Source organism: Dendrobates tinctorius, unplaced genomic scaffold (genome assembly GCF_039654945.1).
Source record: "Dendrobates tinctorius isolate UK_male_01 unplaced genomic scaffold, ASM3965494v1 ptg000086l, whole genome shotgun sequence".
Lineage (NCBI taxonomy): Eukaryota > Metazoa > Chordata > Amphibia > Anura > Dendrobatidae > Dendrobates > Dendrobates tinctorius.
The window spans coordinates 46,512,501-46,531,614 of NW_027361754.1; the positions used below are offsets into that span (position 1 = coordinate 46,512,501).

Here is a 19,114-nt window from a genome sequence, read left to right on the forward strand (position 1 = left end):
CTCAGAAATCGCAGGTTAACAGCAGCTCAGATTAGAGACCAGGTCAATGCCACACAGAGTTCTAGCAGCAGACACATCTCTACAACAACTGTTAAGAGGAGACTTTGTGCAGCAGGCCTTCATGGTAAAATAGCTGCTAGGAAACCACTGCTAAGGACAGGCCACAAGCAGAAGAGACTTGTTTGGGCTAGAGAACACAAGGAATGGACATTAGACCAGTGGAAATCTGTGCTTTGGTCTGATGAGTCCAAATTTGAGATCTTTGGTTCCAACCACCATGTCTTTGTGCGACGCAGAAAAGGTGAAGGGATGGACTCTACATGCCTGGTTCCCACTGTGAAGCATGGAGGAGGAGGTGTGATGGTGTGGGGGTGCTTTGCTGGTGACACTGTTGGGGATTTATTCAAAATTGAAGGCATACTGGACCAGCATGGCTACCACAGCATCTTGCAGCGGCATGCTATTCCATCCGGTTTGTGTTTAGTTGGACCATCATTTATTTTTCAACAGGACAATGGCCTCAAACACACCTCCAAGATGTGTAAGGGCTATTTGACCAAGATGGAGAGTGATGGGGTGCTACGCCAGATGACCTGGCCTCCACAGTCACCAGACCTGAACCCAATCGAGATGGTTTGGGGTGAGCTGGACCGCAGAGTGAAGGCAAAAGGGCCAACAAGTGCTAAGCATCTCTGGGAACTCCTTCAAGACTGTTGGAAGACCATTTCCGGTGACTAACTCTTGAAGCTCATCAAGAGAATGCCAAGAGTGTGCAAAGCAGTAATCAAAGCAAAAGGTGGCTATTTTGAAGAACCTAGAATAGAAGACATATTTTCAGTTGTTTCACACTTTTTTGTTAATTATATAATTCCACATGTGTTAATTCATAGGTTTGATGCCTTCAGAGTGAATCTACAATTTTAATAGTCATGAAAATATAGAAAACTCTTTGAATGAGAAGCTGTGTCCAAACTTTTGGTCTGAGCTGTGTATATATATATATATATATATATATATATATATATATATATATATATATATATATATATATATATATATATATATATATATATACACTCACTGGCCACTTTATTAGGTACACCATGCTAGTAACGGGTTGGACCCCCTTTTGCCTTCAGAACTGCCTCAATTCTTCGTGGCAGAGATTCAACAAGGTGCTGGAAGCATTCCTCAGAGATTTTGGACCATATTGACATGATGGCATCACACAGTTGGCGCAGATTTGTCGGCTGCACATCCCTGATGCGAATCTCCCGTTCCACCACATCCCAAAGATGCTCTATTGGATTGAGATCTGGTGACTGAGGAGGCCATTTGAGTACAGTGAACTCATTGTCATGTTCAAGAAACCAATCTGAGATGATTCGAGCTTTATGACATGGCGCATTATCCTGCTGAAAGTAGCCATCAGATGTTGGGTACATTGTGGTCATAAAGGGATGGACATGGTCAGCAACAATACTCAGGTAGGCTGTGGCGTTGCAACGATGCTCAATTGGTACCAAGGGGCCCAAAGAGTGCCAAGAAAAAATTCCCCACACCATGACACCACCACCACCAGCCTGAACCGTTGATACAAGGCAGGATGGATCCATGCTTTCATGTTGTTTACGCCAAATTCTGACCCTACCATCCGAATGTCGCAGCAGAAATCGAGACTCATCAGACCAGGCAACGTTTTTCCAATCTTCTACTGTCCAATTTCGATGAGCTTGTGCAAATTGTAGCCTCAGTTTCCTGTTCTTAGCTGAGAGGAGTGGTACCCGGTGTGGTCTTCTGCTGCTGTAGCCCATCTGCCTCAAAGTTCGACGCACTGTGCGTTCAGAGATGCTCTTCTGCCTACCTTGGTTGTAACGGGTGGCAATTTGAGTCACTGTTGCCTTTCTATCAGCTCGAACCAGTCTGCCCATTCTCCTCTGACCTCTGGCATCAACAAGGCATTTCCGGCCACAGAACTGCCGCTCACTGGATTTTTTTTCTTTTTCGGACCATTCTCTGTAAACCCTAGAGATGGTTGTGCGTGAAAATCCCAGTAGATCAGCAGTTTCTGAAATACTCAGACCAGCCCTTCTGGCACCAACAATCATGCCACGTTCAAAGGCACTCAAATCACCTTTCTTCCCCATACTGATGCTCGGTTTGAACTGCAGGAGATTGTCTTGACCATGTCTACATGCCTAAATGCACTGAGTTGCCGCCATGTGATTGGCAGATTAGAAATTAAGTCTTAACACACAGTTGGACAGGTGTACCTAATAAAGTGGCCAGTGAGTGTATATATATATATACACACACACACACATACATGCACACATACATACATACACAAACAGACAAACAAGCAGTAGAGCAACAATGTTTTGAAATTTTGAACGTAAGACTACCATTATTTTATAGACAATCATCTTAGCCATCTCAGACATAAATTTGACTTGCAACTATTTAACATATGATTAGTTATGCAGATTCTTGTTATGTCACTGAATTATTACTTTTTTGCTCCTAAAAATCTAAATTTAAATGTTAATATTTTATAAATCCACCTTTGGCTTTTAACACGGTCTGAATCCTTCTGGGCTGCTCTTGATCGAATTCAAGCATGTCTCAGCCAAAATCTGATTCCAGGTCACTTTTACAAGTTCCCAGACTTGGTGCACACTGGTCGCCTCATTTGGGTATGTATACAAGTTATCTTCAACTCTACCCACAAGTGTTCGCTTGGGTTGACGTCTGGGGAGTGTCGAGGCCAATCCAGCAACTCTACTTCATGGTCACTAAATCATTTCTTCACCAATCTCGACATTTGCTTCGGGCTATTGACCTGCTGAAACACTCTATTGACCTGCTGAAACACTATGTCGACCTTTTCATACCCATAGTACTCGAGTGTATGAAGTAACTCGTCTTGTAGGATACTCACATATAGCTCAGCATTGAGACCGTCATCGATTCTGTCAAGTATCCAACACCTTCTGCTGTGAAACAACCCAACATCATCAGGTTTCCTCCACTGTACTTGACATTTCCTTCAATTTCTCAATCCAGTCCCTGTTTCCCTTGTTTCTTCAAGACCCATTTGCACCCATCAGAACCCAGTCTATTGACTTTAGTCTCATCAATTCAAATCACCCATTTCCAATCTTTTACTGTCCACTTTTCAAAATTTTTGTAAACTCAAGTCGGAGCTTCTTATGACGATATTGAAGTCGAAGTTTCGCTTTTTTTTGGGCCACCATTCCTGACTTGCGTAACGTGCATCGCACAGTGCTTGCATTGACGTCTGTTATCTCACTATTATGAAGCCTATGAGCCTCCTCCACTGCCGTGAACAGATAGACCTTGTGGTAAACTGACTTACTGACTCCGATATTTTGCCTGGACGTCTACCTCTTGGCCTCTTGAATGGATGGATTGACTTCATGTCTGATTCTTCCAACTGTCATGGCACTCACATGATGCAGTTTGACAATTTCCTTCCTTGAGAGACCGCTATCGATGAGTTGGATAATGCTGTCTCTCTATTTTTGGGAAATCTTCTTCATGGCTGCTCCTCGATTCTAATCAGTGACCTTTTGCTTGGGAATCAGCCTAATAACACACTGAGCTATTAGAGAATGTGAGAAAAGGTTGTAATTTGTAGTATTCAGGAAGAAAAATATTTTTCCATCACCAGGAGCAAAACAGTAACAATGCAGTGACATGACGAGAATCTGCATAACTAATCATATGCTAAATAGCTGCAAGGCTAATTTATATATGAGATAGCCAAGATGATTGTCTATAAAATGATGGTAGTTTCACGTTCTAAGCTGTAGTGGATGATGAGATATGGAGCCTGAAAGCCAAAAGTTCAAAACATTGTTAACCTTTTGCTTGTCAGTGTATATATTATTTTTTTTATAAAACATAATTTAGCTGGTGCTATGAGTAAAAATGTATCTAGGTAACCTGAGGTACTACAGGAATTGACAGGGAAACACATTTGGAACTATACCTATTCAGTCATTTTTCCTGGTCTCTATTAGGTCAAAATTCATGTTTTGGTCCCATGCAAATTAAGCTTGCAAATGCACTAGTTGGACTATCAGTGCACTTTCAGTCCTCGGCTCCACACCCACGTCTTCATTGCGAATAGAACCTGTCTGTACATGTCCTGGCTGGGTGTTGGTGTTGGGAGGGGATTATGCCAGTGCATGTCGCCTGTAACTGATGGTGTTGGCTGTCCAGGACCACGAACTCCACAGATTAATAAAGGAGACTTCAGTTCAAACAAAACATACGGTAACTTGATTCGGGTTATGTACAAGGAATAGCGAGTACAAAGTCTTACGCACGTTTCCATCACAGTAAGAAGCCTTTCATTTCCCACTCTATCCTTCCTCTGTAGGCTACTCCAGGACTCTGCAGCTTATAGGTTTCGTCTCTACGTCATCACAACCCAGCCTCTTGGCCACAGTCCTCATCAGCAAGTTTCTTTTTTAGTCACTCAGTGGTTCCGAGTCCTATCACTATGGAGACCCTGAATCAACCGCTCGGGACCCCAATGATCTCAGGCTCTCAGTCCTCTTTAGGGCCATTACCTTCGGCACTAGCAAACTCTAGGGTTTCTATTGATTTGGCCCCTTGTCCGCCATCGCCTTCCGTAAGAGTTCTCAGTCTCGTCAGTAATTCTCTCGCTATTCCTCATGCCGTCTCCTCTATCTGTAAATCATCCCTTGGCAGCACTACTCACTTGTTACTCTCCAAATGCTATCTAACTAACTATCAGGGAGTGGTCTGCTTTCCCTAGCACTAGCCTCTCACACTGTGGGATAGTCCCATTCTTAACTCTCACCCTGCTGTCTGTTGCTAGGCAGAACTCCCCTTCAACACTATTTTACAGTCAACTATCTAGGTCTTATACTGTACACTACCAGCACTATACTAATACTTATACTCTACCTTACTCTATCACATCCTATATTACTATACACTATCCCTATTACACTTTCAATGCTTATCACACTCTATATATCACACAGGAACATGTTACATTTCACAAGGTACATTACATTAGGATATTTCGCAAAGACACAGCACACTGTTCACATTGCACAACATTGATGCGATTTGTGTCTTCAGGGATAGGAATGTGACAGTCCAATCCACACCTCTTACACACGCCCCTGGCTAGCCATGGCTAGAGCTAGGCCCTGTGCTCCTTTGTATTCAGTCAGGTGGGGGAAGCTGAGCAGTCTGTGTGTTAGGGTACCGTTACACCTAGCGATGCACCAGCGATCCCGACTAGCGATATGACGCGGTCAGGATCGCTGGTGCATCGCTAGGTGGTCGCTAGTGAGCTGCCACACAGGCAGATCTCACCAGCGACATAGCGGGGGTCGCTACTTACCTGTCAGACGCGGCGATACTGCGTCCTCCCGCCCGGCTCTACGCGTCGCTCGTCGGCGCCACAGGAAGCCCAGCAGGAAGTGGCCGACGAGGAATGGTCCAGGAGCGCGATCAGCGATAACCAGCGGGGGAGCAGGTCGGAGGTATGTATCACATGCAGCAATATCGCTAGCAATATCGCTGCAACGTCACAAAATCGGTGACTTTACAGTGATATTGCTAGCGATATCGCAGTGTGTAACGGGGGCTTTAGAGTTGGAGAGGGACCAGCAAATGTGAGCTGTCTGGGAGGTGAAAACTCCTCTGTGTAGTGCAGCTGGAGAGAAGTCAGTGTTGATTTAGACTGTGCTTGAGATAACCAATGCCCTTGCTGTGGTGTGATTACAACCATGCTACTGTACTGTGCCTACCCTGACAAAAGGACTGTGTGGTTTATTATACATTTTTGGGATAAAGAAAAGCTGTTACATGTTATTTCCTTATGCTGGAGAAAGCATTTTCATTTGGAGTGCAGAAAAATGTAATAAACCTTACCTTGTTTTGCACCAAGACCTCATCCTGTGCTAAACAAGTGCCTACTGCTGAGCATGAATCCCTACAGTATCAAATAGCAAGTGTGGGATGGAACAGTAGAAACACTTTAATAATGAATCGTGCTTCACTATCTACCAGTCAAACATGCCCAACCTGACAGTCAACCAAATGGATGTGAAACACTGAAACCTTATTCCAAAATCCAGTAAAACGCCTTCCCCGAAGAATCCAAGCAAAAACAACAACCTCTATGGTTTTGACAGAGGCAAACAAAGACAGAAGAAGCCACTGTACTTGAACAATATATGGGCCCTATGTAGTCCAAAACAGGGGTAGAGAAATCATTGGTAGAACCTATCCACCTGCTCAGGGGTCCAAGAGGTAAGGACCCCATTACCACCTCTAAAGTAACAAAGGGGAGCATTATCATGAATTATTGGATTGCAAAAAGCTTGCATGCTGTTTTTAGTCTTCGGTATATACTCGTATTAAGGAATTATTACTAAGCAATAACCTAAAGCAAAACTAGAATAAAGGGAAAATAATCTGTATATATTTCACAGATATTATTATATCAATGGTTAGACACTTACTTGAGGTTCATATTTTTCCACCGTGGCTAAGTGAGAAGAACTGTCATATCCCCCAACTGCATAGAGGTTACCATCTAAAAATATTAAAAAGTAAAATACAAAAAATAATTAGCATCTCATATTCTCCTCCTTGTCCCCACATCTGCCCTAGAGCTGGCCATAAACATGGGATTTACGTCAATTTCGTTGGGACCAATCATCTAATATGGGGAAGAGAATAATCACGGAGCTAGGTGCAACGTGCCAGAGCTCTCCCTCATATACTATTATTTTGTGAAGATGGGCACAAGGAGCATCACACGTCATTGCTAGGAAAGGGGATATTAAAGTATTATAAGTAGAAAAAGACTCACCAAGTGTTGCCACACGGACATATCTGCGTCTAGTACTCATCGCAGCGATGGACGTCCATGTTCCGGTGAGGGGGTCATAACGCTCTGCACTGAAATGATAGCGCAATATTAGTAATGACATAAGAGTAACCATCTACCAGTAATTAATGATAATCTCACCAATGTGTAAAACCTTTGCATATACACCATTCTTACTATTAGGCAAGGCCTGTTAAAACAGGGGCAGACATTCATTGGTGCAACTGCAGAGGGGCACGGGTGGTAAGGGGACCACTACCACCTCCAAAAAAGGTGCATTATGATAAGCTATTGGTCTGGAAAGAGCCCATATATTGTTCTTGCACAAGGACCCTTTTCAGTCTGTGTCCGCCAGTGCATCCAAGGATGTACACGTCTCTCTGCCCATTAGTATTTGCAATAGAGCCACCATTATAAGGGGTTATACACTACTTCGGGGCTTTCCATTATCTGGTCTCCTGGCTTCCCTTCCAGTGGGAGTCATCAGGCAACCACTGCAGCCAATCAGTATCAACAGCAGTGGGGACTGTTTATTCGATTGGTTGCAAGAGTCACCCAAAGCCCCCTATAGCAAGCGAAGGCAAGAGAGCCGCACAGGGCAACTGGAGCAATGCAGAAGAGCGGCAGGGGTCTGATAGTTCAGAATGAGTTTTTTTCTATCTTAGTTTACAATTGGCTCCATGGTGGTGCTAAAGGGCATGTCACACTAAGAGATATCGCTAGCAATATCGCTATAACTAGTGACGTTATAGCGATATTGCTAGCGATATCTCTGTGTCTGATACTTACCTACGACCGGCTCCCCCGCTGATTATCGCTGATCGCGCGAGAACGTTCAGGACTGTTTCTCGTCGTCAGCTTCCTGCTGTGAGGACGAGCGACGCGTGGAGCCGGGCGGGAGGACGCAGGATCGCCTAGTGTGACAGGTAAGTAGCGATCCCCGTCCCCAGCGATGTCGCTAGTGAGATCTGCCTGTGTGGCAGCTCACTAGCGACCACTTAGCGATGTACCAGCGATCCTGACCGCGTCATATCGCTGGTCGGGATCGCTGGTACATCGCTAAGTGTGACAGTACCTTAAGTTAAAGTAGCGGAAAACTTTTAAAAGGGTTGTCTAATGAATTTACCTATCCCCAGAAGAACAGTGTATTTTTATCCCGACGGGGCACTTTTACTTCTGTTACAAAATGGAGTGGCAGGTGGCATACCTGACCGCCAATCTATTCATTCTCTATGGGAATGCTGGAAAAAGTCACGTGCAACGTTTCATAGGGAAAGAATGGAGCAACAGTAGGGTAGACGCATTTCAATGGGGATAAAAGTGCTCCATTTTGACAATTGATGCGGGTCATAGCTGTTGGACCGTCACTGATCAATAATTATCACCTATCCTGTGGGTAGTTGACAAGGAGGTTTACTGGTATGATATGCTATAGGCAGTAGTATTGATTAATAAGGGACTGGATACCGAGACCGCCAACCAATTGCTCGCCAAGGGGAAGAGGCAGGAGCGGTATGTAGACTTTCCAGTGAGCCACTCCATCGCTCTACTCACACTCAAAAAAAGCTGCCCCTTAGAACAATCAGTGGGAGGGTCTCAACACTAATAAAATAGGAGCATTTTTAATAGTTAAGTTACCCTTTAAAAGGAACATCATGTGGCTGACAAATATTAAGGTCAGTGAGGAGGTCTCCGATCCATTCTTAGCACAAGGGACCCCGGTTATCCTCTGCACCCCAGATATTGCCAATAATCCTGCTAATTACTAGTATTATTAGTATTCTGCACCTGTTCAGACAAGAAGCACCATCATATCCCCCGGCACCATACAGCAGTCTGTGGTTTGCTGGTTAGGCAGTGTGAAGATTGGACCTGATATGTCTATGTCTGGATCTGGTCAATCTTTATCTGTGCTCGCCCTTTCTGGCACCATGGGAGTGATTCAGAAACGCTTCAGGTACATTTTGCATTTAATGTGGTCTTGCTTTTAATACATTTAGGAGGCCGTAATGGCACAGCAAATATAAAAAACGTAGAGTAGGACTGCCCCATGTGAGAATGCCTTGGCGTGGCGGAGTGGCTCAAAGAATTGATCAATTCTTTGCTCAATATCTCATTTTTTAAGTACAATTAGAAATCAATATGTGCATATACACTTTATGTATTTGCGTTCTGACCATAGGCAGCGCTGGCTTCTCTCTCTTTTGTTATTTGATATTGGCTGTGGTTGACAACCACTGTTGCGTGCGCTCTGGGTTATGCACGCCTTTCTTTCTGTATTCATTGTGATTGATCTAGGCGGCTGTACACACATACAGCAGCCCTGCCCCAGGTTCTGTTTGATTGTGCACCTGTGTCTGGGCCTGTTTCACCCTTCATCTGTGGTTGCTGGTTAGGCAGTGTGGAGATTGGACTTGATATGTCTATGCCTGGACCTGGTCAATCTTTATCTGCGTTCGCCCTTTCTTGCGCCATGGGAGTGATTCAGAAACGCTTCAGGTACATTTTGCATTTAATGTGGTCTTGCTTTTAATACATTTAGGAGGCCGTAATGGCACAGCGAATATAAAAACGTAGAGTAGGACTGCCCCATGTGAGAATTGGCATGGCGGGGTGGCTCAAAGAATTGATTAATTGTTTGCTAAATGTCTCATTTTTGAAGTACAGTTAGAAGTCAATATGTGCATATGTGTAGTATATACCAGGAAACAGTCTTTAGAATACACTGGCAAGATACGGGTTAATAAGCACTTCTGAGCCTTGTAGTGCCACAACAATAGAAAGGCATAGAGGAATATATCCTGTTCGTGACGCCACTTTTATTGAAACAGCCCTGGTATGGGGCCATTCCGTTCACTGTTATCCACCCCCACGCAGTGTCCACAGCCGATAGAATAACCACAGACAACAGGCCTCGGAGATAACAGCTGCTTTACTTCAGCAGAACGGGGAGAAATAACATGGAGTTATGGTATCAGTTCACTTGGGGAATCCACGGCCAATACAGTTCAGGATTGGATTCTGACGCAGAATTGAGGTTCTGGAGCTTTAAGAACCTGTATTAGTTAGGAGCAGAACTTGTAGATAATTATAAGAAGTTCAAAGTCTCTTGGTGGCATTAAGGCAGAAGAGGGAATATATGGCAATATGTACAGACCTGAAATCCCGTATTCACTCTCTCAGCTGGTCACGGTACATGCAGAAATATACTTGAAGTAAATAATGGATAATTTGCGGTGAGGCAGGGGAACCTCAATTTCCATAACACGCAGAGCAATAGGTTCTTCTGTACACATTTAGTGTGACCTAATGCTGGAGAAACATGCCTTAAACCGGTCAGCGGGGATCCAGGATAAAAAGGCGTAAAAGTCTTCAGCTATCTTGGCTGTAAAAGTCAGGGGAAGATCCAAGGCATTAGGCCTGGCTGTAAGTCTTGAGATGTAGAGAAAGATGAACCTCCAGGCTTGGAGCCTAGAGGGGGTCGGGAGACCCCTCACATGAGGTCTGCTCTGGGTCACATCTTGAACCAGACTCCTCAGGGAACGTTGCAGAACCCTGGTGACAGGGTCACTGACTAATAAATAGGATAACTCTCAATTCTTGTGTCAGATTTCACATTGTGAGAATAATATATAAATCATGAATATATGAGATAAGTGAGTAATGGATTCATTTAAACCATATAACAGTAAAAGGATAACTTAGGAGTGAGTTGAGGTATACAAAAGCTACTCACGGTCCAGAGTTACTTAAAGTGACATACCCAGTCTGGACCAGGTCACTACATATGCACTTTATGTATCTGTGTTCTGACCATAGGCAGCGCTGGCTTCTCTCTCTTTTTTATTTGATTACTAGTATTATTAGTATTCTGCACCTGTTCAGACAAGAAGCACCATCATATCCCCCGGCAGCATACAGCAGTCCATGAAGCACTGCTACACCAAGACAACTTCGCCGCGTTCCCATAGAGACTTCCGGCTGCCAAGTGTTTGTCACGGGGTCGTACGACTCTACTGTAGCAAGGTCAGACGTCCCATCATAGCTGTAATGAGGAAGTAAGTGGATCAGCTACACATATTAACCAGATAACATTATAACAAGACAGTACCGCAGCTTGGAGGAAGATAATGCCACACACATCTGGCAGCAGGTTATCTCCACCGAGAACAAAAGGATCAGGCATGTTGTACTGCAACAGCCAGATCTTTCTGCCCTTTTTGTATTTAATCAAGTAACCCATTCATCGCTAGGAATACTCACCCACCCACCGCATAAAGTTTATTTCCAATAGCTGCCACACCCACGCGGGCCCGTCTTGTAGACATAGAAGCCACCATGTGCCACCGGTCAGTACGGGTATCATATGCTTCACAGTCACCGTGTATGGCAAAGAGACTGCCACCACCTACAGACAAAAAAAGGAAAAAAAACACACACACAAAAAGTGTAGGTATATAACACCAGACAAAACAAGTAAAATATACACGTACTAAATAAGTGTCAGTTTTGTGTAGAGGGAGATGGCCTTGCCTAGAGGGTTTATAATCTACAAGGAAAGGATGAAGAAGATGTCAGATGAGAGTGGAAGTAGCTTATATGGTAGTGTGGTGGCAATAGGGGTATTGTAGGCTTTTAGCTATTCTGAAGAGGTTGTGTTTTAGGTTATTTATGAAGTTTTTGGATATTGTCTGATGTGTTGGGGTAGTGAGTTTTAAAGCAGGGGGAAAGCACGGGAGAAAATCTTGGCGATGGTTGTAAAAGGAGTAGAGACGACAACAAAGAAGGAGGTCTGGTGATGACGTGAGGATGTATCAGGACATTAGGACAGATGTAAGAAGGGGACAGATTACAGACTGGAGATTAAATGTTGGGAGGTATCAGGGGATCAAGGCAGAGATAAATGGAGGGGGCAGGTTATAGACTGGAGATGAGGGAAGATATAAGAAGATTAGGACTCAGACGTATGGAAAGAACAGGTTATGGACTGGAGATTACATTTCGTAAGGTATCTGGAGGTTAGGGTAAATGTATGGAGAGGACAGGTTATGGACTGGGATAACATATGAGGAGGTATCAGGATATTAGGGCAGACATGTAAGGAGAGGACAGGTTATGGACTGGAGATGATATGTAGGGAAGGTATCAGGAGATTAGGACAGAGATGTAAGAATAGGACAGGTTATGGACTGGAGATGACATGTGGTGAGTTATCAGGAGAATAGGGTAGCCATGTACGGAGAGGAAAGGTTATGGACTGGAGATTATATGCAAAGAGATATCAGGAGATTAGGGCAGAGATGTACAGAGAGGACAGGTTATGGACTGGAGATGGCGTGTAGGAAAGGTATCAGATTAGAACTGTAGCAGAGTATATCTTTTGAGAATCCACCTGTACACAGGTAACTTCAGTGAGCACGTTACCTTGAGTAAACAGCATTTACTTCTTATGGGTAAAAATGAGATAAGAATTCAGAAGCACACAGCCCGTGCTGCTGGTATAATACAGTCAAAAGCTAAAGTAAAACTAACAATAACAAGAGAGCTTCCCTCCCCACAACACAGCAAACATTTAACTTCACACTATCGCCATGTGCTGTCAGGCTAGTGTAAAGTCCTCCTTTACATAAACAATAAGTCCATTTCTGTTGCATATGCCAACAAGAGTAGATATGTAAGGAGAGGACAGGTTATGGACTGGAGATTACATGTATCAGGAAATTAGGGCAGAGATGTAAAGAGAGGACAGGTTATGGACTGGAGATGACATGTGGGGAGTTATCAGGAGATTAGGGTAGACATGTACGGAGAGGAAAGGTTATGGACTGGAGATTATATGCAAAGAGATATCAGGAAATTAGGGCAGAGAAGTACACAGAGGACAGGTTATGGACTGGAGATGACATGTAGGGAAGGTATCAGGAGATTAGGGCAGAGATGTATGAAGGGGACATGTTATGGACCTTGTTAATATTTTGAACTGAGCTTGTCACGCAGTCATTGTGGGTGAAGGGAGAAGGAGAACAGTAATGTGGGTAGAGGTGGACTAACCGTGCAAAAGAGTTGGAAGGTTGTAAGACAGCAACAATGGGAGAAGATGAAGAAGTCTACATAATTTACCAGTCATTTTGTTCTGGCAGTCCAGACCTACTCCAATCTGTAACAAGAGTGTTTCTAGCCATAGTATATAGAAAAAAGTATTTTATCTTCTCACCTACTGCAAAAAGCACAGTGCTGGCTCCCTCGCAACGCCTTGGTCGGGTTCGACTGTTACTGAGAACCCCACGCTGTTCTGGCATCAGGTGGTACTTGAGCGCCTCAATCAAAAGGTCTTTGCACTCCGAATGGTGACGTACAAGAAGCTCTGTGTCTACACTGCTCATCAGGAAATCCCTGCTCAGCAAGGGCAGCCGCACACACTTCATTAACTGCAGGAAAAAGGGAGAGTCAGGCACCACATGAGATGCTGCAGGCAGATTTGTCAGTTCATACGTATGATTCTCACCCGGGGAACGTGCTGTCTCCTACCATCCACATCATGTTTGACCCAGTTTAGGACAGCTCGGTACACCTCCTCCTCAGAAGGGACATTCAGACTGTCACTGGAGATAAGGTCCAGCACCTAGAATACATTATATAAATTAGATACTATGACATGAGGACCATAACAACACATATGCATGGTGCCAACACTTCATTTATTTAGGGAGCTTTTATGTAAGCAGATTTCAGATAATAAACAAGCAGAAATCATCCACATAGGAAAAAAAATTCCTGAATGACATACTATAACATTATATACAGCTCTGGCAAAAATTAAGAGACCACTTTCAAATGTTCAGTTTGTCTGATTTTTCTCTTTGTAGGTATATTTTTCAGCAAAATATAAATTGTTCTTTTAGTCTACAAACTTCTGACAACATGTCTCTAAACTTCCAAGCAATCATTTTTTTTTTCTGAAAAGGAGAAATGGTCAAAATTAAAAAAACAAAACAAAAAAAAAACAGTACTTTCAGACCTCAAATAATCAATCCCACAATCCTCTATTCCGCCTCCTCCTCCTTATCTAGTGAGGAAGGACCCCCAACAAGGCGCCCTAGGACCCAGGCAAATCCTGCAGCAATCGATCCCATATGGATTGCACCCCCTGAAAATTATCAGCCTGTCATTGCGGATTTCATCAGCAACTCGGCAATCCAGTTTGACATCACTGGCCTCACTGAAATTGACTTCTTCAAATTCTTTTTCAGTGATGAAATAATAAATCTTATGGTGGCCCAGACAAACCTGTATGCATAACAATTTTTGACCCAAAATCTCACGTCATCATACGCCAGATGGACCCTTGTAACTGCAGCAGAGATGATGACATATTGTGGAATTGTGCTGCATATGGGCATAATAAAAAAAACAGAGCTTCGGCAATACTGAAGTACTGACATTCTCTACAGTACACAGATATTCCGCATGGCCATGACAAGGAAACGGTTTAAAGTGATCCATAAATTTTTGCACTATAGTGATAATGCACAGTGTCCTTTGGTAGTCTATATAAAATTTCACCAGTGGTTTGATGAGGCGTACACACCCCAGAGGGACATCGCTATTGATGAATCTCTCATTGACTTCAAAGGGAGGCTAACATTCCGACAATACCTGCCCAGTAAGAGGTCCAGGTACGGAATAAAGCTGTACAAACTGTGCGGGAGTACCTCAGGGTACACACGAGAGGAAGGACACCCAGATTAACCCCCTTGAATGCCCCCCGTCCTGGGGATAAGTGGGAAAATTGTGTGGGAATTGCTGCACCCACTGTTGGATAAGGGTTATCACCTCTACATTGATAACTTTTATACCAGCATCCCACTCTTCAAGACCCTCCTGCAAGAGGTACAGCTGCATGGCCGTGCACATTGTACAGATGGCACTGTACAATGCTTTTGTGCTGTTCCGATCTGCAGGCAATATGGGGTATTTCCTTCAGTTTCAGGAGGTAGTCATCAAGGCCCTAATGTTTGGCACTCATGGAGGTGAGGGTCCCAGTACGTCTGAATTTGATAGCGCCCGTATTGTCCCAGGTCAACATTTCCCATGACAGATTCCCCAAACAGCGAGGACAGGATGATCACAAAAACAGTGCAGACTATGCTCCAAGAAGGGAATGTGAAAGGATGCAACTTACCATTGTGAAACCTGCCCTGAGAAACCTGGCCTTTGCATTAAGGATTGTTTCAAAGCATACCACACATCCACAAATTAATAAAATTAGTTTATACCCTGCTGACACAACACACTTTTATAATCTGATGTACCCTGCACATCTTACACATAATACCACATTATAAATTCATACACCAGAAAAACCAAAAAGCATTATAATCATTACTATAAAACTATGCCTCTAGATAAATTCCTTCAGGGTGTAGTTTCCAAAATGGGGTCACTTGTGGGGGATTTGAACTGTTAGGCACATCAGGGGCTCTTCAAACACAACATGATGCCCGCAGACTATTCCATCAAAGTCTGCAATCGAAAACGTCACTCATTCCATTCCGAGTGTGGCGCCCCTGAGGCTCAGTCGCCACAGAGGTACTGCACCTCCTCCTGAGGTGTGGTATCCCACTATCCAGGTAGGGTGGAGGCTCCCAACCACACTCCAACACCTGCACCCCACACCACAAAGTAGTGTAGCAAAGCAACCATTGGTGGCTCCCTGCTTGGAACACGAAACGTGCTGGGAGGTGGGTGGAGTTAGTTTACATTACAAGGAGCGGGAAGAGTTTAGGATTAGAAGTCAGTTGATTAGAGAGCTGGAGAGAAGATCCCCGGAGAGAGGGATAGATGGATGGAAGTGCTGCAGCAGATCCCAGTGACCTGGGTCTGCTGGCACGGGAAAGTAAGAGAGAGAGCAACATAGACTGAAAGCCTGATTCTCCATAGAAAGAAAGGATTAGTACGGAACGTGAGGAGTAAAAGAGAACAGAGGACGTGGGTTAGAGGAGAACCCTTCCTAGAAGTTCTAAGCGCAAGGCCGGGGCCTGGTCCCCGAGGTTGTATGGATACTAATGGTCCTGCAGCAGACACCGGAGGAATAGAAGTAGTGACCGCTTTATTCCCACACAAGACTTGGGGGCACAACAGCAACTGGATAGTGAGCCGGGACTTAGTAGCAAGGAGTCCCCGAAGCAGGCTACAGCTGTCTGCCGTACAAGTAGAGTTCATAGGAACATCGGACAGGAGGAACTCCAGTGTAACTCAGTACTAGGTGTACTTCATCTAAAGGCGCTATAAGAGGAGACGTTCAGAAAGACACATGTTGGCGGGGTGTTGGAAAGGAGTATTCCATCTGGCCTGGAGGTTGACTGAGTCCCTGACCCGGAGGACACGGCACGGAGGCAGGCACCTGTTTGCACAACAGACTGTGAGTAAAGCTTTGGAACTGCATGCTCTGGTGTCCTCCACTTATTCCTGCGCCAACACCCCTGGCACTGCTACATGTTGGTGCTCGACATTGCTTCACCTACGCCTTCCCTTGGCCTCTACATCTACACTGCCCTGGGACTACAGCTCTACCTGTGGGGAGCTATAAAATCTTTGCTGCGCCATACCATCAGTCCCAGAGGATCTGCATGCAGCGTCGGCTTAACACCTTCCTTGCCGAACACCACAGGTGGCGTCATGAACTATTCATTTCCACTACATTTCACCATTCAATCTCTCTTTTACTTGGGCACCCAGGGCCACGGACCGGGTCACCGCTGCTGTGACATTCCCATCTGAGAGACCGGCCCGGTACCGAGTACCCCACAGCCCTGGGAGGGAGACCTACGAGCCCTGCACCAAAGTAGTGGTTTCCCCCAAAGTTGGGGTATCGGTGTACTCAGGAGAAATTGCACAACAACTTTAGCAGACCATTTTCTCCTGTTACTGCTATCATAAAGTTCAATATGTCACGAGAAAACAATTTCAGAATCATCAGGATCCGTTGAAGCGTTCCAGAGTTATTACCTCATAAAGGGACAGTGGTCAGAATTGTAAAAATTGGCGGGGTCAGAAAGGTGAAAACAGGCTGGGTGGCGAAGGGGTTAAAATCCTACAGTGCCCGCATGGTCCCCCTGCTCAAGAAGGCACATGTGCAGGCACCTCTGAAGTTTGCCAATGAATACCTTGATGATTCTCTTGAGTGACTGGGAGAAGGTGCTGTGGTCAGATGAGACAAAAATTGAGATCTTTGGCATTAACTCAACTTGCCGTGTTTGGAGGAAGAGAATTGCTGCCTATGACCCAAAGAACACTGTCCCCACTATCAAGCATGGAGGTGGTGGAAACATTATGTTTTGGGGGTGTTTCTCTGCTAAAGGCAGGGGACTACTTTACCGCATCAATGGGAGAATGGATGAAGCCATGTATCGTAAATTCCTGAGTGACAACCTCCTTCCCTCCGCCAGGACATCAAAAATGGGTCGTGGCTGGGTCTTCCACCAAGACAATGACCGAAAACATACAGCCAAGGCAACAAAGGAGTGGTTCAAAAAGAAGCACATTAAGGTCATGGAGTGGCCTAGCCAGTTTCCAGACCTTAATCCCATAGAAAACTTATGGAGAGAGTTGAAGCTCCGAGTTGTCAAGTGACAGCTTCAAAGTCTTAATGATTTAGAGTTGATCTGCAAAGAGGAGTGGACCAAAATTCCTCCTGACATGTGCGCAAACCTCATTATCAACTACAAAAAACATCTTAGGCTACTTTCACACCTGTGTTTTTTTGCTGCGCTTTTTTTGCGCACACAAAAGCATGAAAAAAACGCATCATGCGTGTGTGTGTTTTTTTGCGGGTTTTGGTGCGTTTTTTTTTTTTTTAAAAAACCCATATACTTTAATGGGTCTTTTGCTGTAAAAAAAACGCATTGTGTGCGCATGCGTTTTTTTGGGGCAAGTCGGACGCACACAAAATGTAACAGGATGCATTTTGTGCGCCCGAGCGCACACTACAAAAAAAACGCATGAGCATACAAACGCGTCCAAACGCATATGTATGAGCATATATACGCACCCATGTTAAAGTATAGGGAAAAAAACGCATGCTTTTTTTGCGCTAAAAAACAGCGCAAAAAAACGCAAGTGTGAAACCAGCCTTACTACTGTGCTTGCCAACAAGGGTTTTACCACCAAGTATTAAGTCTTGTTTGTGTTAGGAACGGCGGAATGCACTAAATAAATAAATAATAAAGTGCGTTCGCCGCTCGGGGTCCACCGTGCAGAAGGTGTTAACACCGCAGCTAGACAATGGCGGCGGTACAATATGGCGGTATGACGCACGCGGGTTAAACGTCACCCAGGTGCGCTGAGCGATCTCTGTTTATTCACAGAGTCGCCTAAGTGTAATAAACACAAAAGGCTGAGCCTGTTAGCGTCACAGGACTCAGATAAGTGCACTGTGAGAATCATGTGGGAATAGTGGATGAGGGCAGGTATATCTCGCCCAGATTCCTTTCCTATGTGGCCTAGTCTGGTCAGTATCGCACCTGCTTACTAATGGATAATGGGGGGTGGATATAAAAGGATGCAAGGTGGTTGTGTGAGTGTCTCAGCCTGGGAACACAGAGAGCCTGTCTGTGTGAGAGACACACACGTGAGTGGAAGCAGTGCCCACTGCAACTGTGGTTTGGCTGGACGGGAGAAGGCCGCCAGTTGGTAGTTAGGTTGTCCATTGTTTAGTTAGTGCCGGACAGGCAAGGATTTGTTTTATGTTTTATTTCCTTTTGCATTGCTTTCACCATTAATAAACCTGACTCAGGGTCAGTTATACACGAATCCCAGCTCTGCGCCTGAGTTTCATGCTGAATGCACGTGACCTTTGACCCCAGCAAAGGCGATCCCGGAGTGTTTTATCACATTGTGGTGGAGAATGTGGGCATCACGTTGCAAGCATGAGCATGGAGGACGTGGTGAAAGCGCTGGTACAGTCCACCGCCGTCCAGCAAGAAGCTAATCGGGTGATGATGGCCCAGCTGAAGGAGTTGGTGGACATGACAGTTACCGATCGTTCGCTTCTCCAGCAGGTGGCGCAGCGCTTGGCAAGCTTACCTGAGCTTAACCTGGAAGCCGAGTCGAGAGTGATTCACGTGAGTCGGTACTGGCAGAAGATGACGACCGAAGATGACGTCGAGGCATACCTGACCACGTTTGAACGGACGGCAGTGAGAGAAA

The 19,114-nt window shown here is 44.8% G+C and overlaps 1 protein-coding gene across 2 annotated transcripts in view; it reads right to left on the reverse strand.

Moving 5' to 3' along the window:
• The window catches only part of KLHL17 (kelch like family member 17), a 102,826-nt gene that overhangs the window by 22,440 nt on the left and 61,272 nt on the right, over nucleotides 1-19,114 (reverse strand). For both annotated transcript variants that reach the window (XM_073585345.1, XM_073585346.1), the window contains exons 5-10: nucleotides 13,413-13,529; nucleotides 13,122-13,335; nucleotides 11,171-11,315; nucleotides 10,785-10,952; nucleotides 6,890-6,978; nucleotides 6,537-6,610 (exon numbers count right to left, since the gene is read on the reverse strand). In XM_073585345.1, coding sequence (XP_073441446.1) covers nucleotides 6,537-6,610; nucleotides 6,890-6,978; nucleotides 10,785-10,952; nucleotides 11,171-11,315; nucleotides 13,122-13,335; nucleotides 13,413-13,529 — 807 coding nt within the window. The remainder of the gene's footprint in view (nucleotides 1-6,536; nucleotides 6,611-6,889; nucleotides 6,979-10,784; nucleotides 10,953-11,170; nucleotides 11,316-13,121; nucleotides 13,336-13,412; nucleotides 13,530-19,114) is intronic.